Raw genomic sequence first — 25,981 nt, 5'->3', positions numbered from 1 at the left:
CGTAAAACGACACAACCTTCACTACCCCAAGATGTTGCCGGTGATAATATTCATCTAAAGTGGCCAAATGCCACAAATGTAGACGAGAATGTCGGTCCCTCATTAGCTCATATACCGGTACCTATAACCCAGAGAGAAAATGAGCATTACGTATAGGCGTTGCTTAATTGCTTAGAGCATTTTTGCATTCGCTGGTTTAGCAGAATCTTCAACCCGACTACGTTCTCAAGAAGCAACGAGAACACTCCGCCTATTGTTGCAATTTCACAGCAATTCTGAGCAGATCGACCGTGGATTAGAACTGTTTCTAATAGACAATGCCGGTCATGTATAGCTGTCCGGTTTTAGAAGATGTTTGTGGAAACAATGTCGTGACGAATTAACACATACTGCATTCATGTACCTGCATGGTACCTGCTTATCACATCACCAATCCAGTTGAATTTATAAATATCAACCGGGATATAAGTAAAGATAAAACTGTTAAATAATTGAGGTTTTGCATTATTTACGAGTAGGTATATGCGTGACTCTGTTCTTCGACGTCATAACATTTCCTTACATTATTTGACTGCGTCGAGAGTCGAGTGTATTATCAACAACGATAAAACAATACGTTATTGGAGCCGGGACTCGATAGCCTCGATGTATGGAAGCTTCTAGCTCTATTCATTGTTACTATGAAATCTAACAGTAACTGTTACTACCCAACATTCACGTTCTCTTTCTTAGTGCCTAATAGGATTTCTAGACGGGGCACCATTTTAAAATGGAAACTACACATAATAGTTTAAAATTCCTTAGATCACTCGATATTTTTCAAAAGTTCTAATGGCAGAATTTGGTTGTTATTGATCTAAAAATTTGAAATAAGTTTTAAACAACAGTTGCATTCAGCAGTGGCTCCCAGCATAGTCCCACTTCAGCTAATACCATCACCCACACTGTTAAGTGACCGTTCGTAAACCTTATTACAAAAGACATAAGGTCCACCGATGGACAATTAAGTGTTGCTGTTTGTACCTACATCATCATTTATTTATCTAATAGGATATTTTTATTGCAGGTTCGCGATAGCCGACAACGCCTACAGGTCACTAGTTTACGAACACAGGGAACAATGCATTCTGATCTCAGGCAAGATACTTACATTTATATGGAATAACTAGTTTAACACCCTTACATCATAGATACTTACAAAATGTAAAATTTTATTATTCCCACAATCAACTCATCAAATTTTTCTCCAGGCGAATCCGGCTCTGGAAAGACCGAAGCCTCCAAAAAAGTTTTGGAATACATCGCGGCACGTACCAAGCACCTTCGGACCGTGGAGACAGTCAAGGACAAGCTGCTGCAGACCAACCCCTTGCTGGAGGCCTTCGGTAACGCCAAGACCAACAAGAATGACAACTCTAGCCGCTTCGGAAAGTACATGGACGTCCAGTTTAATTATGAAGGTGAGATATTCGGCAGCTGTATGATATTCGACCATTGATCCTTTATCTAATACGATTTTGTGATAGTCGTTCTAGACAAAGACATCACCCATGGTCCCCATGGATCCAGAGGGTCTACCGCGAACCACGTTCGACGTGTTGCCTCCTTTTCAAACTTACGTACGAATTTACAAGTGCGACAGATATGTATTAGGCAACACGTCGAACGTGGTGCGCGGTAGGCCCTCAGTATCGCAGACTTACTTACATGATTTATATTCTGTCGGTTTTTAAGGCGCTCCGGTCGGAGGCCACATCCTCAACTACTTGCTGGAGAAGTCCCGCGTGGTCAGCCAGATGACAGGCGAGAGGAACTTCCACATCTTCTATCAGCTGCTGGCCGGCGCGGACCAGGAGATGATGAGCTCCCTCCGTCTGCAAGGAAGACCAGAAGCTTACAAGTTCTGCAACACTACGGATTCGGTAAAATGATTCAGAAAATGATTTCTCAGTGTCTTTCAATCATCTAGAGATAAGGCAGTTGTCAATTTAAAATGGTGTTTGCCGCATACGGACCTTATGAATTACATAAGCTCTTTAGAGAAAAACTATTAGAAATATTTTGTACCATAAATCAACACAACATAGGTATTTAGTTGCCATGTTTCACTTTGGCAGAATGCGTTCCTGTCCTCTATCATCTTTTACTTATAAAATACCACAAAAGGTTTCTTTATGTATAATAACTTTTAACAGAATAGTTTCAATTTCTCAATCGTATGCCATATCTTTATGATTTTCCACTGCATATCCAAAATTCCAAAGGTCCCGACGAATTGGGAACTCCTTCTTTAAAATCGCATGAGACCGATTTCGATTTCAATCGGTCTCATTCGATTTAGCTCCGAAGTTGTTTCTGGCCTCCCGTATAACATATTCCTTCCATTCCAGCACACACAAGCATCCAAGATAAGCGACGCCGACCAGTTCCGCACCATCCGCGAGGCCATGAAGGTCATCGAGATCGGCGAGGTTGAGCAGGCCGAGATCTTCCAGATAGTTGCCAGCGTTCTGCACTTGGGCAACGTCAAGTATGTGCAGAACGACAAGGGCAATGCGGAGATCTTGACGCATGACGCTAGCAGCGGAAATGTTGCTGAGGTAAGGATATGTCGAACCTGAGTGGGAGAGATGTAGCGTGTAGAGATCTTCCAGATTGTTGCCGGTGTTCTGCGCTTGGGGAATGTGAAGTTTGTGCAGAATGACAAGGGCAATGCGGAGATCTTGACGCATGACGCTAGCAGCGGAAATGTTGCTGAGGTAAGGATATATGTCGAAGCCTGAGTGGGAGAGATGTAGCGTGTAGAGATCTTCCAGATTGTTGCCAGCGTTCTGCACTTGGGGAACGTCAAGTTTGTGCAGAACGACAAGGGTAACGCGGAGATCTTGACGAATGACGCTAACAGCGGGAACGTTGCTGAGGTAAGAATTAGTATATTTGAAGTTGTAGAGTTTCTCGCAGAAACAGTTTGTTCATGTCTTAGAGCACAAAGGAAAATCTTAAAACCCGGTGGTTTTAGTACTTCTTACAGTTCTTTTACAACAAAGTAATCCAAGTATTCCAAGCGCTGGAACATCAGCTGGCATTTAGCTTTGTAGTAGGTACATACTTTAATTCTTGCTGTTATGCAGACAAGCTGAAGACTAAGCTACTTTGTGATATCTATTACGGGTGCTAATTTACATGTTAACTGATCCAGTCGCTCAGACAACTCATTAAAATTATGGTAGGTATTTACATAAAGCGAATTAGTGACATAAACATTGAGTTAGTACATTTCAGCCGCATGTTTTCCTTTTATAGGTTTTCCTGCGTAACCATTGTACAAACAAATGCCGAAGGACCATTCCGTAAATAAATATGTATGACGCGCGTAGTCAGACGTGTTTGTTAAAAGTAATCTGACCTAATGTATTGCAATACCTTGTAACACATAGGCCTTACGCATTATACTGTCCGACAGGAAATTGTAGAAATTAAAAAGTGGCAAAGTGGTGTCGTCCCTGACGTCCCTTTCAAATCAATCTAAGAAAACGTAAAGTACGGGACTTTTTCGCAACCCGGTTGAAATTAACTATTGGCAATAGATCGTATATTCTCGTAAACGTAAAAGATAATCACGGCTCGGCGATGTTTATCATTTCGCTGCGGACGCTGCGGTATATTAGTTAAGATGACCGCTCCTCACGCATATGTGAGTGGGTACAGACGAGTGGAAGTGGAATTATGAACTATACTAAAAGATTTATCGTATTCATTTTAGTGCGCGTCGAATAGAAGTCTCCGAATTCTAACACTACAAGAAAATTTAAAATTTGATTTTCATGTCGCCTTATCTTAAATTGTTGTTAACCTAATTCTAATCCTATAAGTGTAATAAAGCGTAGCTGTTTGATAGTTAATATATGAAGTTATCTAAGGTAGATACCTAATGCTCATACCTACTTAAATTGATTAGTAATAACTTTATTTTCCTTGTTCTTGAAATAAATTTAAAACGATTTGATACTGCGACTCCTTTTCTATTCGACTGTACGTATCTCAAGTGTCTACTAAATTCTACTGAACTCATTGTGTCCTCACGTCACGCCAGTGCCAAGACGTCCACGACTGAATGTTGTGGACCAATTAATTTATTTGATTCATTATTTTCTAACTCGTTAGTATTGCCACGAGCCACGACATCAGCTGATGACAGAATGTACTTTAGCCGATCACAAACGCTTCAATTGAGTTCTGATCAATCTGCATTGATGGGGCATCGATTAAGTAGCCATGTTTGAGTCCGTACTGTTCAAAACTTTTAACGTATCGAAATGGGTTATATTAGTAAAGAAAGTAGGTACTTAGTAATACCTATAATGTCATATTGCAGTGTCAGTTTGCCCGCTCTACTGCATGCACTTTTTATTTGATACCATTTTAAGCGATAATATTTTTTTTTTTATTTCAAAATTTGCATAAAATGCATAACCACCTTGTTTTTTTTACCTCGTCAGGTGCTACCTAATAACAGCCGCCTGATAGCAAGTAAGAGCCTGATAGCAAGTGTTTAAACCTTGAGAATGGACAAAGTATAATAGGGCCTAGCAGTGGCGGCGGGTCAAACATATACATAGGCAAGCCGGGGCTAATTTGGCTTACATATTTCCTTTACAACTCTGCTCAAACGTCCAAAAACAGGCAAGCCGGTGGGAAATCGGCTTTAACACCACGTTTTTATCAACTGTCTTCTCCTCCCCAGCTCCTCAAAGTGGACTCTACAAAACTGCGTTCAGTCCTCACCAGTCGCACGATCGACGCCCGTGGAGACGTGGTCAACACCCCACTGGACGTCGAGCAAGCGCAGTTCGCCAGAGACGCCCTCGCCAAAGCCATCTACGATAAACACTTCAGCTGGCTTGTGAAGAGACTGAATGCTTCGCTGGCCCCGGATCAATTAGGAGACAGGGACTCTGTTATTGGCATTCTGGATATCTACGGTTTTGAGATCTTCCCTAAGAACTGGTGAGTGCTTTGTGTTATAAAACTTTTAACTATTGTAGCCAGGGTCAGAAACGTGTAGTCTAGTAAAGGGAAAAGTTTAAATGTTGAGTCTACCCTTGCTCAATGTGGAGAAATAGGGACTCCATGTTTACATTATGATTGTTTTCCCTTCGCTTTTTAACTTGTGACTCGCGAGACATACTCAGACTCAGTGAAATTCAATAGCATTCCAAAAAAGTCAACCACACAATTGATTACTGTTCCCATAAATGATGAGAATGCGTCATCCTGCCGATAAACGTGTTTATCATGTGATATCACGATAAGTAATAGAATAGTTATGAACTGATAAACACCCACAGCTTTCGCTGGTTACATGATACCTACATATCTCTGTTTACCTAATATGGACATCCTTGTTTACCTAACATGAAATGAAAAGTGATGTTTGCGTTTGCAATATCAATTCTAAAAGTCAATGACATCTTTCCTTTCGTCGGGTCTAATCCCGGGATTCAACTTCATAACTCATAACATTTTGAACCGATACTAAATCAGATATTACCACGTAATATTATATCCTCCGAATACCGGACTATCAAATACGGTCAAGGCTGTATTACAAAGTACTGAATAATTATTGCCATTTTGAATACGATGTTTCAGTGTCATAATTGGGTCCTTTATAAACAACAAGAGGTGTTAGAAAAATAAACAATATAAACATACCATGCAGCTTTGTTTTGACAAGTTACTATGTCGATGTACATGGCTTCAAAAAATTTCATAAGTCCTGTTTTCCTTCCAGCTTCGAGCAGTTCTGCATAAACTACTGCAACGAAAAGCTGCAGCAGCTGTTCATCCAGCTGACGCTCAAGCAGGAGCAGGAGGAGTACCTGCGCGAGGGTATCGAGTGGGAGCCGGTCGTGTACTTCAACAACATTGTCATCTGCGACCTCATTGAGGCTCGGCATCAAGGTAACTTGCAGCATACACAAGAGCCTTGAGAGTTGACACCTCTAACTTATGATAAACACTAGCTGTTGCCCGCGACTTCGTACGCGTGGATTTGTATATTGGTGGTTATAAATTCTACATTAGCTTGGAACATTATGCAGCAAAAGATAGCAGTAGGGATGGTTAATCATTTGTTAATTATTATACAACGCATGAGATTTGTCTTTCACAACCTGGCTACGAAGTTTCAAGCCCCTAACTGAATAAAATAATGTTCTCGATATAATCTCTCTCAACCCCCAGAAGATTTTCAAGTCCACTATTTAATAAAACCTAAAACCTTTAGTTTAGTGTTTAAACCTTTAGTTAGGGGATGAATTTTTAAAAACGCTAAAATTACTTTTCTTGTATTCTAATAATATGCCTTTATACAACGATTCAAGTCCCGCACTCAAATAAATATTTGGGTTCCATACAAATTTTCAACCCCCTTTTCACCACATTGGGGGATGAATTATCAAAGACTCTGAAATTAGTTTTCTTTTCTCTTAATAAAATACCTTTTTACGAAGCTTCAAGTTCCTAGCTTTAAATAATAAATTATAGGTAACCTAAACAAACTTTCAACCCCTTTTTAACCCTGTTATGCGATGATTTTTTAAGAACGCTGAAATTAGTTTTCTTGTGTTCTAATAATATGGCTTAATACAAAAATTTAAGTCCCGCATTCTCAAAAATATTTGATCTCCATACAAACTTTCAACCCCTTTTTCACCTCCTCGGGGGATGAATTTTTAAAAACGCTGAATAGGTTTTCTTGTTTTTTTAATAAAATACCTTTTCACGAAGTTTCAAGTTCCTAGCTTTAAATAAAATTTGAACCCTATACAAACTTTCAACCCCTTTTGGACCCTTATAGGGGATTAATTTTTAAAAAATCTGAAATTACTTTTCTCGTATTCTAATAATATGTCATTATACAAAGATTCAAGTCCCGCACTTAAAAAATTTTTTGACCTCCATACAAATTTTTAACGCCTTTTTCACCACCTTAAATGTTGAATTTTGAAAAACGCTGACATGAGTTTTCTTCTCTTTGAATTAAATAACTTTTTACGAAGTTACAAATTCGTAGCTTAAAATAAAATTTAAACCCTATACATACTTTCAACCCCTTTTAACCCTTTTAAGCGAAGAATTTTTTTTAAACGCTGAAATTACTTTTCTTGATATCTAATATTATGCCTTTATACAAAGATTCAAGTCCCGCACTCTCAAAAATATTTGATCTCCGTACAAACTTTCAACCCCTTTTTCACCACCTCGGGGGATGAATTTTTAAAAACGCTGAAATTAGTTTTGTTGTTTTTTAATTTAATACCTTTTTGCGAAGTTTCAAGGTCCTAGATTAAAATAAAATTTGCACCCCAAGACAAAGTTTCATCCCCTTTTTTACCCCCTTAGGGGTTGAATTTTACACTACACAATTTTAATTTTAATTTTACAATTACTTTTTTTTGTAATCGGCTATTATGCCTTTCTAAGAAGATTCAAAGCATTTGTAATGGATTCAAACTTTCAACCCCTTTTTAACCCTGTTAAGGGATGAATTTTTAAAAACGCTAAAATTACTTTTCCTGTCTTATAATAATATACCCATATACAAAGTTTCAAGTCCCACACTCACAAAAATATTTGATCTCCATACAAACTTTCAACCCCTTTTTCACCACCTTGGGGAATGAATTTTCGAAAACGCTGAAATTACTTTTCTTGTTTTTTAATATAATACATTTTTACAAAGTTTCAAATTCCTAGCTTAAAATAAAACTTGAACCCCATACAAACTTTCATCCCCTTTTTAACCCTTTTAAGGGATGAATTTTTAAAAACGCTGAAATTACTTTTCTTGATTTCTAATATTATGCCTTTATACAAAGATTCAAGTCCCGCACTCTCAAAAATATTTGATCTCCGTACAAACTTTCAACCCCTTTTTCACCACCTCGGGGGATGAATGTTTAAAAACGCTGAAAATAGTTTTGTTGTTTTTTAATTTAATACCTTTTTGCGAAGTTTCAAGGTCCTAGCTTAAAATAAAATTTGCACCCGAAGACAAAGTTTCATCCCCTTTTTTACCCCCTTAGGGGTTGAATTTCCTAAAACGTCGCAATCACTTTTTTTTGTAATCGGCTATTATGCCTTTCTAAGAAGTTTCAAAGCATTTGTAATGGATTCAAACTTTCAACCCCTTTTTAACCCTGTTAAGGGATGAATTTTTAAAAACGCTGAAATTACTTTTCCTGTCTTATAATAATATACCCATACACAAAGTTTCAAGTCCCACACTCACAAAAATATTTGATCTCCATACAAACTTTCAACCCCTTTTTCACCACCTTGGGGGATGAATTTTCGAAAACGCTGAAATTACTTTTCTTGTTTTATAATATAATACATTTTTACAAAGTTTCAAATTCCTAGCTTAAAATAAAACTTGAACCCCATACAACCTTTCATCCCCTTTTTAACCCTCTTAGGGGTTGAATTTTTCAAAATCGCTTCTTATCTCTTGTACACTTTATAAATGCAACCTAGTGTGCAAATTTCAACTTTCTAGCTTTTGTAGTTTCGGCTCTGCGTTGATGAATCAGTCAGTCAGTCAGTCAGTCAGTCAGTCAGGACACTTGCATTTATATATATAGATAAAAGTAGAAATAAAAATTAACTTTTATATCGGGTACGACATACTAGCACGCCTTCTAGCGAAAGTTTCAATAATTGCTGTAGAGATACTAGATTGTCGTAATGTTACCAAACACTAAGCAACTTTGTTTCTCAGTTCTGACTATTTATTAATCTAATCCTCACACACATTGCACATTGTTCGATTTTATAAAACAACCCGGCTATTGTGCGATTAAATTTCGCAACCGCGGCGGCGCGCGAACCCGTTACCTCACGTGGCAGGGTCGCCATGTGGTGCGGGAAGTTGGAGGAGCAACTAAACAAGTGAATGCTGATTTTTAAAGACTAAAGTTTTATTCAATAAACACGTTACGTAATTTATAGCTACAAAAACAGCAAGGTTGCATTATTACTTACTTATGAACTAACTCCTTTCATAGGCAATTCCGACTATTAAGAGAAATAGTGACACAGGCCGATTGTCTTACTCACCAGGTATTATCTCAATCCTGGACGACGAGTGCCTACGGCCTGGAGATGCTTCGGACGCTAGCTTACTCGAGAAACTGAACCAGCGTCTGGACAAACACAAGCACTACAAGAGTCATCGCAATGTCGACACCAAGACGCAGAAGCTGATGGGACGAGATGTAAGTTTCCTTTTGTACCAACTCCATACAATTTTTATGCGCTGTGCTATAGCACGATCGCTTATAAAATAAACTATAATGCAAGTATAGGTAGTGTACGCTATAACTTACTTACCTTCATTTTCTAGCTTTCTACCAATCATATTGACATACTAGCGACCCGCCCCGGCTTCGCACGGGTTAACAAATTATACATAAACTTTCCTCTTGAATCACTCTATCTATTAAAAAAACCGCATCAAAATCCGTTGCGTAGTTTTAAAGATCTAAGCATACAGACAGACAGGAAAGCGACTTTGTTTTATACTATGTAGTGAAGGTCAATGGGGCTAATTTCGTCATGGGGACTATTCCATCCACGAACGTATATTTCTTTGAATTTCAATCGTAGGAAAAAAACCATTTGCGTTTCATTGCTGACACTAAAAACAATCGCTGTTTTGTCGATGAATTTATCAATTTTGTTCGTTGTTCGAGAAAAACCCTAATGAACGGAATAGCCCTATGACGAAATTAGCCACTTTGACCTTATATGCATCACATTTTTGGATATGACAAATTGCGTTTATGAGGTGATTGATTGTTTAAAACCAACCTAAATTTCTAGGAATGTTTATTGTGTTTTAGGATTTTTAACCAGTATAATAAAACTCATCCATGTATATGTTGACAGGAATTCTGCATCGTCCACTACGCGGGTGAAGTGACGTACAGCGTGAGCACTTTCCTCGAAAAGAACAACGATCTTCTGTTCCGAGATATTCAGGCCCTCATGGCTACTAGCGGGAACACCATCGTGGAACAATGCTTCAAGGTATACTTCTACTATCACCGCTATATACTATTCAAATTGCGGGCATTTATCTCGGTCACTCTAATTACGCCTTCATTGGAGTAAAAGAGAAAGTACGCAATTTGCGAATTTCGGGTTTTCTGGTAGCCCCTCGGCTTGCAATTTCATTAACAAAGAAGGCGTTAAACTTGCCCTGGTCGGTTTCTAGCACTCCTGTATAATTTTTGAGCCTCAATTTTAGGAGATGAAATTAATGATAAAACATACCCCATTGTCTTATTTCATATTATCAATGTCATGTGGATCCTAAACAATTAATTGTCCAACCTGCAATATAGCAGAATTATCTGCACGACGATCAAAATGTAATCGTTTAGGTACTAACAGCAACACTCTTTAACAGTCTGTCTTTGGACCTTATGTCGTTTTAATAATTAGGTACCGTTCGTAAAGTTTATTACAAAAGGCATAAGTTACACATTCGAGCACCGTTAGAGAAACAAATATTTATTTAAAAACACAAAAGTACCAAAACAGTAAATAAATAATTTTAACTAAGGCTATTCCTCTCTAATTCGTATATTTGCACCAACAGGACTCCAACCTGACTAGCAAGAAGCGGCCCGAGACTGCCATCACGCAGTTCAAGAACTCCCTAAACGACCTCATCAAGATCCTCAGCAGCAAGGAGCCTTCTTATATCCGCTGCATCAAGCCCAATGACTTCAAAAAGCCTAGTAAGAAATTCTTCTTCCTATCCATCATACAGTCTTGTCCAGAGTAGAGCTTGGATAATATTGTTCCTCTTGCTTCGGTTTTGGGTAGTTTGGGTCATCTCCTCCTACCACTGTCTCCAACACACTCCTTTCTCTCGAGATCGAAAGGAGGGGGAGTCCGATTGAGCCCTGGTTGTGCCATGAAAAATGGTACAACTCCTACTAGATTTATTAACACTTGAGAGGAATGTTAAAATGAAAAATCTCACGCAAATTTAAAGGAAGACGTCACAACTTCTTGTTTTTGTTCACAGTGCAAATGGACGACAAGCTGATCTCTCACCAAGTGAAGTACCTCGGTTTGATGGAGAACCTGCGCGTGCGACGCGCCGGCTTCGCCTACAGGCGCACTTATGAGGCCTTCCTCGAGAGGTAATCAAATGTTACCGACTTCACCGGCACAAACCAAAAGTGGTCCCTTGTATAATTTCGATTTTGAATTTTTTATTTTCCAAGAAAGGAATACGACGATAGGTAGGGAAACTCGGCTATTTCCAATACCACCCAGAGAATGACTTTAGTATTTTTGTTATCATTTAAACTTGCTATTATGACCTTCAACATCATTAATTTAGAATCTCTCGACGACTGGTTTTCTCAAGAACTCTCACAAGAATTGGTCAAATCTGATAAAGACCTCTGATAGAGGAGTGCACCTTGGTCTAGAAATGTTTAGGGCCATTATGTTAATCTTAGTAATCACCTGACAAGTTTTCCTGGACACATTTGTAGCTGATTTCTTTGTTTAGGTACAAGTGCCTGTGCGCAGAGACGTGGCCGGTGTGGCGCGGACCCGCAAGCGACGGTGTGCGCAAGCTCGTTGAAGTCATGAACTACGAACGCGAGGAGTACAGGATGGGCAAGTAAGTAGCCAACGTGCCAATCACTTACGCCCCGTAGCGATCGAAACGCAACTGTCACTGTCGCACTAATATGGAAGAGCGATAGTAGTAGACACAAAGCGTTTCATTGTCGAAGCGATAGCGATTGTCAGCTTGGCTAGGCCGCCAGTAACGAACGGTCGCGCCATTCTAAGAACTTTGTTACATAGGTCAGTCCACCGCGTTCGCCGTTAAAATAGTAAAGTAAGAGATATATAGAGCCGATGCTTTTAGAGAGGATACAATAGGATACCGTCTTAAAAGATATATACATGTTTATTTTACTTAGGTAACTATTTAAATTTCTCAAATCTCTTCACCAGCACAAAAATCTTCATCCGCTTCCCCAAAACGCTCTTCGAGACCGAAGACGCCTATCAGATCAAGAAGAACGACATCGCAACCATCATCCAGAGCCGTTGGCGCGGCTACTGGCAGCGCAAGCAGTACCTGAAGATGAGGGCGGCCGCCATTATCATCCAGAAGTGGGTGCGGCGGTTCCTGGCGCAGAGATTGCTGGCTAGGAGAAAGAAGGCTGCTGAAGTCATCAGGGCTTTCATCAAAGGTACTTTATTTACTGCTTAATTCTTGACTGAATTGATCAAAATTCTGGCATGGTTTTATACAAAGCTCCTGCGGTAATCATTACCTCCATATCTTCTAGCAACGCAAGCAGTAAGTACCTGAAGATGAGGGCAGCCACCATCGTCATTCAGGAGTAGGGAAGGTGGCCGACTGCTAGCTGGAAGGATAAAGACTTATGGATGTTTTATAATAATAAAGTACTTTCATCAAAGATGTTCGTTCTTCTACAGACATAGTACGAGTACTGGTGTGTGGAATCAAACCAACAAAAAATCACCGTTTCAATATGCCTTCTTTACTTTTTACAATTTCCAGGCTTCATCACCCGCAACGGCCCCGAGACGCCGGAGAACCGCCGGTTCTTGGGGATCGCGAAGGTCCACTGGCTGAAGCGACTCTCCACCAGACTACCCACCAAGATCCTGGACCTCAGCTGGCCCGTCCCTCCCGCTACATGCCAGGAGGCCTCCAAGTAAAGCCCTTCCTCTATCCCTTACTCTCTTTGTACTACAAAATTACACAAATTCGATCGATCTGATCGGTGTTCGTCATCCATGCACATGCACTCTTCCATCACGCTCAATTTCTCAGTATTTATCCATCAGTTGTTCGAAGTTTTTGCTATCCTTTCTAGCAATATGCCTAAAAAGATCCAAAATCCTGCGAAGGCAGATATCAGACAGTCAAATTTTTATGCCAGGATCTTGGAAGGACGGACTAGTTGGTCTGAAATTCTGTCCGAGGAACACCACACTATTGAAGGAAGTTACTGCGGATTTAAAGGGTCCATGCTCCACCCCAGCTAGAAAAATCATAGCGATAGTCTAGGCTTAAATCATAAGTATACTATTGCATATATTTCAGAGAGCTGCAGAGGTTGCACCGAGCACTTCTCTCCCGCAAGTACCGCCTGGCGCTGTCGCCAGAGAACAAGAAGCAGTTCGAGCTCAAGGTTCTCGCCGAGAAGATGTTCAAGGGTGAGTTGGTATCCAGGTACTACAGCAACACTCTTAAGTGTCCATTGATGGACCTTATGTCTTTGCAATAAGGTTTACTATCTTCTAAAAAAATGTTAGTACTGTTAAAATTAGTTACTTAGTCATCATAATCAGCTCCATTGTATCTCAACTACGTTTATTAAATAAAATTCCTTAGCAACGTAAACTATTAAGAAAACAATTAATCGAACGTAAACTGTCGTGAGTTCCGTTCTAGTTTTACATTAGCAATTCCAGATGAATATAAGGTAAGAGAAAAGGTATGAGGATTCCCTATTGGCAACGTGCGAACTCGGTGGAGGGGGAAGTGGCGCTGATCGTCACAAACACAGGTAATCTTATGGAATGTCCGATATTAGTACTAGCGGCAGCCGCTTGTACTATAGCCTGACCAGTAATATATGATAATTGTCAAGAGGGCGCTGTTATTCTCATGTATGGGGTGACAATTCAGTGTAGTATGAAAAAATTAGTTCCAGTGAAATTCCGCAACATGGCGCACCCTCAATAGATCCTGGTTCACCTATAATTTTACTCCATAAGATTTAACGTAGAAAGTCCGAGTAGGTAAATGAGGGCAGCACCAGTCGTGCACGTAGCGAATACAAGTGTTTCTCTTGCCCATCCCCATCATTCCCCAACCTTATCTATAAGATTTAAGGAGTTCCCTGAACCGTGTTCGAATGTAACAGGCAAGAAGAACAGCTACCCAGCCAGCGTAAGCAATCGCTTCGTGGTGGACCGTCTCAGCAACGAGCTGCAAGTTCTGCGCGGAACGTTCATGGCCTCCGCTGCCTGGCCCACGGGCGAGAAGCTCATCGTACGTACTTGCATATATACTTGTCTTGTATATATTCCGGTAGGATCCATTTTTTGCTGGGGCGCATGGGCGTCGCCAGCTGATGGGCTAGGGGGAAGGACGTTGATATGTGGTTGATATGGTCGGTGGCCAAGGGTAGGGGAAGAGCATTCATTTTTAGGGTTCCGTACCCAAAGGGTAAAAACGGGACCCTATTACTAAGACTCCGCTGTCCGTCCGTCCGTCCGTCCGTCCGTCCATCCGTCCGTCCGTCCGTCCGTCCGTCCGTCCGTCCGTCCGTCTGTCTGTCACCAGGCTGTATCTCACGAACCGTGATAGCTAGACAGTTGAAATTTTCACAGATGATGTATTTCTGTTGCCGCTATAACAACAAATACTAAAAACAGAATAAAATAAAGATTTAAGTGGGGCTCCCATACAACAAACGTGATTTTTGACCGAAGTTAAGCAACGTCGGGCGGGGTCAGTACTTGGATGGGTGACCGTTTTTTTGCTTGTTTTGCTCTATTTTTTGTTGATGGTGCGGAACCCTCCGTGCGCGAGTCCGACTCGCACTTGGCCGGTTTTTTTCTCTAGGCCGCTGACCCCCTGCCACCCTCTGGCGACGACGGTCATTATGTAGTTATGTACCTTATCTTAGCGGTTCCTATTGAACCCAGCAAAATAATCTATGTTCCCTTTACCCAACATGACCTATACTTATTTCCTTTATTTCTTTTCAAACTTAACCTATACAAAACTTATTATAATAGTATTAAGACTAGGGCATTATTTCGTTTGTCAGAAAAATATATATGGAAGGCTTTAGAAATGCTAATTTGTAAATATTTCTCGTTTGCACTTTCAGCGATGTCATACGATGTTTACTTTTCAGTATTCCAGCGAAGCCATAAAATACGACCGGCGAGGCTACAAGCCCCGCGAGCGCGCACTTCTCGCCTCCGACAAGGCATTGTATGTCCTCGACGCCGCTGGACGAAAGACCTTCAAGCTGAAACACCGGCTGCCACTTGACAAGTTGAGGGTCATCGTGACTAATGAGACGGATAGCTTGGTGTTGATCAAGATTCCGCAGGAGCTGAAGAAAGATAAGGTAAGCACTACTCACCTCTCACTCTGAACGGAGGTACTTTAAGCTCAAACACCGACTGCCACTCGACAAACTGAGGGTCATCGTCACCAATAAGACGGATAGCTTGGTATTGATCAAGATTCCGCAGGAGCTGAAGAAAGATAAGGTAAGCACTACTCACCTCTCACTCTGAACGGAAGACCTTCGAGCTGAAACACCGTCTGCCACTTGACAAACTGAGGGTCATCGTGACCAATGAGACGGATAGCTTGGTGTTAATCAAGATTCCGTAGGAGCTGAAGAAAGACAAGGTAAGCACTAATTACCTCTCACTCTGAACGGAGGTACTTTAAGCTCAAACACCGTCTGCCACTTGACAAGCTGAGGGTCATCACCAATGAGACGGATAGTTTCGTATTGATCAAGATTCCGCAGGAGCTGAAGAAAGACAAGGTAAGCACTACTCACCTCTCACTCTGAACGGAAGACCTTCGAGCTGAAACACTGTCTGCCACTTGAGAAGTTGAGGGTCATCGTGACCAATGAGACGGATAGCTTGGTGTTGATCAAGATTCCGCAGGAGCTGAAGAAAGATAAGGTAAGCACTACTCACCTCTCACTCTGAACGGAGGTATTTTAAGCTGAAACACCGTCTGCCACTCGACAAACTGAGGATCCTCGTCACCTATGAGCGAGACTGAAAGCTTGGTGTTAAACAAGATTCCGCAGGAGCTGAACAAAGATAAAATAAGCTCAAAAAATATGATAATAATCACTCTTATTCGTTATCGTCATTATCTTATTATCAGAATGATGTACATTTGCTGGACTTCGGTCTCCCCCAACGATCTGCAAAATGACTGGCCGTGCGATCTCCTCTCCAGCGATTCCCTGCAATCTTCTTGAGATCATCGGTCCACCGTGTTGGAGGTCTTCTACTCTTCTTTGTGTCATCTTCTTTGTAATTGTAATCACTACTCGAAGACCTTTCTGCCCCAATGACCACAGGTTACTCACGTATTATATTTTTTAAATAATTATTTAAAGTAATCTCATAAAACATAAATGTTTTTCTTTGACAGGGTGACCTGATCATCTCGGTGCCGGAGCTGATCGAGGCGCTGACCATCGTCACCGACTACACCAAGAAGCCCGAGCTCATCGAAATTGTTGACACTAGGACGTAAGTTGCTACACAACTAGTGCTTAAACTCTCTCAAAAGTTAGACCGAATCCACTTATGTTCAATGTTCATCCGGTTCTAAGGACCATATCTATGCATGTTGTCAAAATATCCAAAGCGTTTTATTAAGCCCCCTCCAGACTATGTGCGTGAATCGCGGCGCGAAGCCGCGAACGCAAGTGTGGAGTCGATTTCGCTGTCTGCGAAAATCGACTCCACACTCGCGTTCGCGGATTTGCGCACGAGTGTGGAGGGGGCTCTAGGGATACTGTTTTTTTATAAATTCAGCCTATGTACTAAAATATGTCATATTGTGCAGCATCGCGCACAACCTGGTGAACGGCAAGCAGGGCGGCACCATCGAGGTGATCAACGGGCCGCAGCCCGCCATCCAGCGCGCCAAGAGCGGCAACCTGCTCGTGGTGAGTTGTACTGAGTATCCACCATATACAAACAAACCACTATGTATACTGTGACCAATGAGTATCTTTTCGAAAGATGGCGCACCATACCTTTGGCCTATTCTCGCCTAGATGGCGTTCATTTCAATATAATTACAAATTAACACTTATCAGTGAAAGAATAAGGATCAAAGTCAAATGGCGTTCTAAGTTTTAATCTTCTGTCAAAAGATGGCGGTGTATTTACTGTGGCTACATAATTTACCATGACAGTAACTCTCTATGAAAACTATACTCTTTGCTGTGACTCTGACTGCTATAGTAGGTAACTGGCCCTTCCTAACAAATCAGAAAGAAACAAGCGAATTGCCTTATTGTTAAGAGTGGCCAATTAGGTAATGTACTGTATTAGTGGCCAATAACTACCTGTATAGGGTGACTATTATGTAGTCACCCTACACAGTATCCTATCGCGAATTCGAACCTTTTGGCATTGTTCGCCTTTTGTACGATAAATTTTCCTTTTGTGCAATAAAGATAATATATACTATAAACAAATAAATAATCGAAAACTAGTAGATTTGCTAATGTGCGCAATATTACTAGCGAAGTAGCGACATCTAGTGAGGACTTGTGTACAATAATCATTTAACAATGTAGATACGTTTGTTTTAGCATGAGCCTATATTTTTCTGTTTGACAAAATAGCATAGAATATTAAAGCACTAAGTTAGTATTAGTAGCTAACTAAAGATTCAATTATAATAGTAAGAGCACCTTGGGGGGCAGTCAGTATATCATGCTTATGTGATTTATAATTCTATATTTTACGTTAATTTTGTTCACAGGTGGCCACTCCCTAAACGCACCGACCAGTATTGAGATTATTGAGAGCGACACCTCTTCCTCTTATTCATATTTTCATCGATCCATAATTTATTTATCATCTAAACATCTAAACCGACTTTTAAATTCCTATATCTTGAAAGTGAACCTTAGTGTTGGAGAGAAAAGTCGAAATTAGAACAAACGAGTAATTTATCTAAACATTTGCAAAATCAGTCATCCGAAAGTGCCTTTTTATGAAATATGGCAGGGCCATTTGTATTCAAGTAAAATCTAAGTAAAATGTAGTAGGTAAATATTTTTCCTGGATACCTATAAGAAAAAAAACATGATTACTGATATCTGTTGATACAATACAAAGTCATATAATTATTATTATTATGAAACCTTTTATGTATAAAATACTTTTTATTGTGTATATATTTATAATCAGTTTTGAAAATATTTTTTATGGCAGGTTTACACACGGTTTACAATTTTACATTATGCAAGTGACTAATAGACTTTTGGTCTATGCAAAACTAAAAACCGGCCAAGTGCGAGTCGGACTCGCGCACGGAGGGTTCCGCACCATCAACAAAAAATAGAGCAAAACAAGCAAAAAAAACGGTCACCCATCCAAGTACTGACCCCGCCCGACGTTGCTAACTTCGGTCAAAAATCACGTTTGTTGTATGGGAGCCCCACTTAAATCTTTATTTTATTCTGTTTTTAGTATTTGTTGTTACAGCGGCAACAGAAATACATCATCTGTGAAAATTTCAACTGTCTAGCTATCACGGTTCGTGAGATACAGCCTGGTGACAGACGGACGGACGGACGGACGGACAGCGGAGTCTTAGTAATAGGGTCCCGTTTTTACCCTTTGGGTACGGAACCCTAAAAAGTCAAAACAAATATGTACCACAAATAATGTTGAGAAATCTTTCCTTCCTCTTTTTAGAAGAGTTATCAGAAACGGTGTTCTAAAAAGGAATTTATAGGAAACACTCATCGACATCAATATCAATAGGATCATTCGGCCTAGTTGCTATGGCAACTCGGTCAGAAAATCCTTTTTTAAGTATTATAGGTACCTTAATAAGTATTTTCATCACACCCGTGGTTTTAAGCCAGTCACTCGCCGAGTGTAAACTTTCCTTAATTTAATTATACTTTATACTCTTCCTAATGTTTTTTTTCTGTTATGTTATTATACGAATGAAGTTTTTTGTATGGAGGTAATTCCTAACATATTTAATGTTAATAAATATTTATATTTAATAGTGAGATAATTTTATAAATCTACGTACAAAGTACTTAAGTTAACTTTTTGTATGCCATAAACTAGGTACGTAAGGATCGCAAAATGTGTCAAAAGATTAGGATTTTTTGCATTGTTACATATTTATTTGCAATTAAAATTCAGTTTTAAACCCTAATTTGTATGATACATTTTGCTCTGTTGAGATGTAAGCTGAATCGAAGGTGCCTATCTATCTTGTAGTCAATCATACTTTCTACTAACTGGCACTTTAAATTCTTTCCGCACGTGTATTAAAAACAAGAACTAGAACCTACACACACTTAAAGGAGTTAAAGGTATCTATTTTACACTCGTATACAAAGTTATATCGATCGATATTAGGTACTGGTGTAAGTACGTAACTGTATCTACTTCTACCGCTTGTGTCTATGCCCGTGTGTGTCGGTTTCACTTCATCATTTTAGCCATAGTTGAATACATGCGAAAATGTGCCTTGGAGATTTAAGCGAGTGCCTTAACAGTCATTTGAGTAAATAAATGTATTTTGATAAATTCGTCTTTTATTTAAAGTTACCTATTTTGTATCTGATAGAGGATAGGTAATTGATTATTAAGTACTAGGTATCCCTAGTGTTGTGGTTCTATATTCATCGGTCAACTTTATTTAATTACAATTTCTAACGAAAGTGCTATAGGTATGTGACATACATGATACGTATCTATGTCAATGTCATTTTTCGCGCCTAATCGAAATGGTCAGAGCTGCCTAGTGTTTGCATACGGTGTTAGTATACAGTTTACAAAAACGCTATATATGACAGCTTATATGTTCATAGAAAAAGGCCCTTTAGGCAAGTTTTACCTGTACCCTATTCCCCTGTAACTAAATTCAAATTTTCGAATGAAAACAAGATAGTAAAACATTTCAATCAATTTTATTAAAAAAATGTTACATTTATACAGTTTATGTTATAACAATCCAGAGTTTCGGCGACAAACATCCTTACAATTTCATTTTCAGTCTTACAAAATACATTTAAAAAAAAACTATGAATACAACATCGGTAACGTCATATAATTGCCAGAAATGAGTTATTTTATCAAGAATACTAAAAACATAATAACACTAATAACTGGCTCGGATCTCTTCAAGAAATGACAACTAGGTACCTACTGGTATCCAGTAAGCATCAAAAATAGCCAAACAAAGTACTCAAAAATAAGGATTAGGTAATAGGTAGATCATTTAGAGCCTGCGTAGGTACTTTTGCTGCTAACTGTACATAAAACATGTATTCAAGTGAAGATTTCAAGTGTATAAGCTAAAAAACATACCCCACTCTTACGTATATTGCGTTGTCCCATAGAAAATATGAATTTCGCGCCTTTTTCTACTGACAAAGTGGGTGTGACAGAGTATAGTATCCCAGTAAACTAACGTTGCATTCCTAAATACTTAATTAACCACGCTCATAACAGGTATAAAACAACACTGATGTGTTTCTCCCAAACTCCGGATTATTTAATATAGATATCTTACAGCTATATAGTACAAGTATTATTTTCAAGTGTTGGGCTGATTTTAGAGCGCGATATAATGTAACTGTTTATTGTCATACCTACTATTAAGTAGCATCTAATGAATAAATGGTTTGCGAATTTGAGTCTTACATCTAAACGTGAATTTACGTCACTGACAGGGACTGAGTATGAACACAGCGATGGGCGAGTCGAGTTATCTGATTCGAATAATTCGAATCAGCCTACAGATGAGTTAATTCGAATCAAGACTATGGGCAATTCGAATCAACTCGACCACTAGCTAACTCGGCGAACAACTCGCCGAGCCGAGTCAACGCTATCACACTGCTACTAAGGCCATTCAAAAATAAACCTTAATACTGTAGCCCGAAGGCTCTTTTTACAACAACTGCCGCTCGATTCGCCGTCTCAACTCGAGTTGGTACTATGACCATTCAAAAATAAACCTTAATTCCGTGACCCGAAGGTTCATTTTACAACAACTGTCGCTTGATTCGCCATTCCAAGTATCCCAACTCGAGTTCACTGCTAGTATGGCCATTCAAAAATAAACCTTAATTCCGTGCCCTGAAGGTTCTTTTTACAACAACTGCCGCGTAACTCGCCGTCTCAACTCGCTCCGCGCCTGTCCCTGTGACCTTGTCGCGAACCACGCGAATCGTCGAGTCGAGTCAACTCGATTTTGAATTCGAATCAGCGGCCGAATCAATTCGAATGATTCGAATTGAAAAAAAGTGGACTCGTCACATCGCTATGAACACGGCTGTTGATTTTTATGCCAAAGGTGTAGAAAAAGTCGGCAAATTTGAAAAATGTAGGCGCGAAGGGATATCGTCCCATAGAAAATTTGAATTTCGCGCCTTTTTTACCGACAAGAAGCGCCATCGACAATAAGGTCCCTTTTCATAGATAACGTCACATATTCGCTCACGTCTACGTAACTTAATTTATTTGCATTTCGCTCGTACTAGCATATTAGTGCAAGCGAGATGTATAGAAAGTAAGAGCAGTTACCTATGCAGTTAGCCGAAGAGACCTATTAACCCATTCAGGGCCAGCGACTCAGCGTATGGGTCATGCTCAAACAGTTCCGCAGGGCCAGTGACTCACATGTGAGTCCTGAATAAATTCTGATTTAAACTTAAACGAAACGTAATTTGATGTAATAACGTAAGTAACATATAAGCTAACAATCATTTCTATAAGGCATATTAGGATAAAAATTATAAACACGTTTTTTATAATGAAAACAGGGTCTCGAATATTCAAGTTCGGTTTACTATCAGTGCAATATAGTAAATATACTGAAATTCTAGATACATAATGCGATGCAAGCAAACAGAAAAATCTATATTGAAAAAATACAAAAAATATATATATTTCAGAAGTTATTGACAGGGCTCAAGGTATGGGTCACCGTGGCCTGGCGCTACTTGTAAAAACTGCTAATGTTTCCGTAGCAGGCTAAAATAAACTTTATTGGCTGGTTTTAAAGCTTATTTCATGTTGAAGCTGTTTGATATTGTACCATTTTACAACTGATTACTGTTTGGATGATGGTAAGCAACAATTTGTAGGAACCAAGCCGTAGTATAATAATATTTTGTTTTGTATGAGGGGTAAGGCAACGAGGATTTTTCCCACTGTACTTTTATGTCATAATATTTGGTGATCGTTGTATTGTATCTTAGGCAATTACCTACTAACAATGATGTTAAAGTTAATTTTTTTTTCGTTTCAATATAGAACAAGGCGGTTGAAACAGTCACGACTAACTAATATGTATTGTATAACAAATAGTTTGTGACAAATATTACGTTTAAACGTTTAAATTAACACTTGCACAGGCTGGGCTATAAAATTTGCTACCAACTTAGCTTGGTCAGACATTAAACGCTTGTAGAAAGTAAAAATATTCACTCCTACAAACTGCAATAATTAGTTTCTTTTTTGATAGGCACAGAAAATCGGTGGTTAGTAAAAATGTTGCATAATGCTGTCCAACTGGCCGGCTTCATAAGCGGCGATTTATTTACCGTTCGCGCCAGGCTCGAGACCCATAAGCTGAGTCATGCGTTTTAGCTAAAAACGATTTGTATGGTGGCCTGGCGTATTGTGTACGCTCGGCGGTTCGTGGCCATGAATGGGTTAACCTTTTCCACGCCGTGTCAAACACAAAAGCTGTCACTCAGACGCCACATCATTGAAGTGTCAAAACTGAAGTTGAACTTTATGTATATGCACGTATGTCTATGTTGCTCTGTGGTATGTGACCGATTAATCGGTCTTTGGCGTTGAACCTACGGTGCGGATATATCGGTCATTGGCGTCCAAAAGGTTAAGAATATCAAAACCCGGATCTTTGCGGTTGCCAGCTGTCAAATTAGTACATTAGTAATAATAACCTAAGGTCAATGTGGCTAATTCCATCATAGGGACTATTCCGTCCACGAGCGTATATTTCTTTGATTTTCAATCGTAGGAGAAAAAAATTTGCTTGATTGCTTTTTAGGTTATAAAAGGCGATGACTGTCAAAAGCAGGTTTTCGTTGTGAATTTATTTACTGTAAAGCCCCCGCCACACTAGTGCGCGAAACGCGGCGCGAAGCCGCGAACGCGAGTGTAGAGTTAAGTTCGCACATCTGCAAAATAGACTCCACATTCGCGTTCGCAGTTTCGCGCCGCGTTTCGCGCACGAGTGTGGAGTGTGCTTAAAATAATGCATCAGAACGCAACTCTAGAATCAGCCTACCACATCTTCAATAACGCGTCCTAAAGCAGAATTGACTTATAATACGAAAATATACAACACAGTCAAAGTCAAGCACACAATGAAAGTGTCAAATTGCCAAAATGCAAGCACAATTTGTATCAAAACAATAACAAAGACTAATTCGACAAAATTGTCAAATACAGAGTTACTTATAAACTTTTTATCTTAAGGGTGGTCTTCCACCTGTCCAATTTCTTTGTCCAATGTGCATAGCGCATGTGCATGTGCATAGCATGAGAGAGTAAGAACTCTCTCATTGAGAAAAATGTGAGACGCAAATACGCATTCCACCATTGACGTATAATATCTAAGGACGCGCTAATGGGGCACTAAAAATGGTACTAGTTCAGCGGTGTTACTCACGAATTCCAGCCAATCGTGCAGTCTAACGCGACTAGTTGCGACCAATAGCGCGCGTAATGCGAACTCGTCAACCATTCGTGCGCGTGATGCGAACTCATCAACCAATCGGGTTGTAGCGGTTTCACACCGCTGTACTGGCCCATGTCATGCCTCATTATTATTGCCCGTAAAGCCAGTCCTTAGATATCTATGTCAATGCATTGGACAGATGGAATACAATCCTTAGTTACCCCTCACAACAATAATTCATTTAAACCGCGCATTTCATGGAAGATTCTTATACAAATGGAACAGAAACATCGTAATAGCCTAAATACGATACCTACTCAAGCACTATTTACATGTTCTTATAAAAATAATACATAAACTGACTCGCCAAATTCGATAAATGTACAGTAATCTGAGGCGATTTCCCATTATCGTTTTACATAATCTGTATACCTAGAAATTCGCGTGTAGACACGCCGTAATATACATATTACTTACATACTTATATTATAAATGCGTACTACATTTGGGTCCAGGGTCCTTTGTAAGAAAATAAAACTAATTTATTATAATAAGGACCTTTATTAATATACTAAATTAAAACTAACGAAGGATTACACGATACCCAGACTCGTGGCGTAAATAGGTCAATTCCGATATCGGTCACTAAAAAATCACAGAATTATATTAATACGTCTTTTAACTGATATATTCATCGATTTATACATGTAAATTTCGCGTACTATAAGTTAAGGGTAAAAACAAGAACAAAAATGTTCCTACTTTGAAAATCATATACTCCGAGACGGTATTTACATATTTATGCACAATTTGCGACTTTTATACATAGCTCTGTACTCCAGAACTGATACTTTGGTTAAATTTTATTACTGAATTTTGGTTCTCGATTATAATTTGTAATAAACATTGGGACCGATTTAACTAGATCCTGTAGATGCCGACAGGCACAAACGGTTCGTATGAACACAAATGCATCAACCACTACAGACCGAACCTTCAAAATCCACAATTCAGAACCACTAGACACCACCACAATAAGTTAAATCCTCAACCGGGCATGACACTACATCCTTAATTATTTCAAGCCCGTAAGGGTCCTAACGTGCATGCGATTCCAATCGATAATAATTATATTTCATACTTATGAGACGCGGTTAAGAGTGATGTTTTTGGCATTGTAATTTCTCGCAACGAAAAACAACACCAGTGGCCTGTTTATCAAAAGCTTGTAACTTGTAATACAAGCGGATGTCACTTTTTGACAGCTTTTGTTAGAAAGGGACTTCCACTTGTATTACAAGTTGCAAGCTTTTGAGAAACGGGCCCCAGACATATATATATGTATTTGTATGTCTGTTCCATAACACGAGAGCATAACTCCGATAGTACGGCTGAGGCCAAGTTCTCGGGATTCTATCCCAGCCATACAAACGAAACATCCAAAATTTGCCACTGAAAATTGAACCAAAATTTTAGGAAATAGAGTTGATTTTCCGTCGTTTGAAAATTGAACGAAACAAAGGAAAAGCGACTCTGTTCCAATTGAACATGATTTTAATTACATCGAACTGAATAGGTACTATAGGTAGGACCTTGGGCCTTAAGCTGATGGATTCCTCCGAAAACGGTGCCGTCATATAGCGGCAGCAAAAGACGGCCGTCTTTACAGTGGCGACATGTGGAAAGTACCACGGCGTCATAACACACCGTCATAACAAGGTCAAAGCGGCAAATTTGAAAAATGTAGGCGCGATGGGATAACGTCCCATAGAAATTTTGAATTTCGCGCCTTTTCCTACTGACAAGATTTGCTTGATCATCTATAATTTATTTGGAGGATGAAATATCATCAGAAGAGGAAAATAATCTTAGTACGGAATCATTTATTCAAATCTCGTGTCATTTATTCAAAATGGCGTCACCGCTATCTAATAAAACGTTCACGAAACTATCGACACCGTCATGACGGCCGTCATCTTACGTTACGTTGACAATCAACGTAACGTAACGCCGTCTAGGAAACCGCGCCATCTTGTTTACATAGACAACGTTCTAGTGACGTCAGTCAACGCTATATAGCGGCCGTAATATGACGGCACCGTTTTCGGAGGAATCCAAAGCTTTAGGAGGCTATGACTACGCACGATTGCAAACGCAAATCGGAATCCGTAAGCACGTATGCGTCTTACAAGTTCACATGCGTGTGATGCCCGGCCTCGTATATAGCTACACAGCACCATAGAGAAAAAAATACATAGAGTGCTCACTCCATACATCAGTTCAGACTATTAATTTCAGTGTCATACATCTAGCATCGAGTAGCGGAACTATCAGTACTGCTACTTGACAATAGATGTAGCACCGACCGGAAAGTCTTATCTCAACAGCATAAGACTTTCCGGTCGGTGGCTA

The 25,981-nt window shown here is 39.6% G+C and overlaps 1 protein-coding gene across 1 annotated transcript in view; it reads left to right on the top strand.

Annotated features, from left to right (window-relative positions):
* The window catches only part of LOC134653166 (unconventional myosin IC), a 54,750-nt gene extending 37,068 nt beyond the window's left edge, over window positions 1–17,682 (top strand). Inside the window, exons 4-22 of the mRNA XM_063508515.1 lie at window positions 1,067–1,137; window positions 1,251–1,460; window positions 1,735–1,922; window positions 2,391–2,600; window positions 4,745–5,007; window positions 5,795–5,964; window positions 9,127–9,281; window positions 9,955–10,095; window positions 10,670–10,811; window positions 11,105–11,222; window positions 11,600–11,713; window positions 12,055–12,296; window positions 12,632–12,788; window positions 13,181–13,293; window positions 14,007–14,134; window positions 15,009–15,227; window positions 16,289–16,389; window positions 16,709–16,811; window positions 17,639–17,682. Coding sequence (XP_063364585.1) covers window positions 1,067–1,137; window positions 1,251–1,460; window positions 1,735–1,922; window positions 2,391–2,600; window positions 4,745–5,007; window positions 5,795–5,964; window positions 9,127–9,281; window positions 9,955–10,095; window positions 10,670–10,811; window positions 11,105–11,222; window positions 11,600–11,713; window positions 12,055–12,296; window positions 12,632–12,788; window positions 13,181–13,293; window positions 14,007–14,134; window positions 15,009–15,227; window positions 16,289–16,389; window positions 16,709–16,811; window positions 17,639–17,653 — 2,860 coding nt within the window. The 3' untranslated portion in view covers window positions 17,654–17,682. The remainder of the gene's footprint in view (window positions 1–1,066; window positions 1,138–1,250; window positions 1,461–1,734; window positions 1,923–2,390; window positions 2,601–4,744; window positions 5,008–5,794; window positions 5,965–9,126; window positions 9,282–9,954; window positions 10,096–10,669; window positions 10,812–11,104; window positions 11,223–11,599; window positions 11,714–12,054; window positions 12,297–12,631; window positions 12,789–13,180; window positions 13,294–14,006; window positions 14,135–15,008; window positions 15,228–16,288; window positions 16,390–16,708; window positions 16,812–17,638) is intronic.
* The last annotated feature ends 8,299 nt before the right edge of the window (window positions 17,683–25,981 follow it).

The sequence above is a fragment of the Cydia amplana genome, chromosome 12 (genome assembly GCF_948474715.1).
Source record: "Cydia amplana chromosome 12, ilCydAmpl1.1, whole genome shotgun sequence".
Taxonomy (NCBI): Eukaryota; Metazoa; Arthropoda; class Insecta; order Lepidoptera; family Tortricidae; genus Cydia; species Cydia amplana.
The sequence above is the reverse complement of the archived record's forward strand: the minus strand, read 5'-3'. Positions and strand labels throughout refer to the sequence as shown.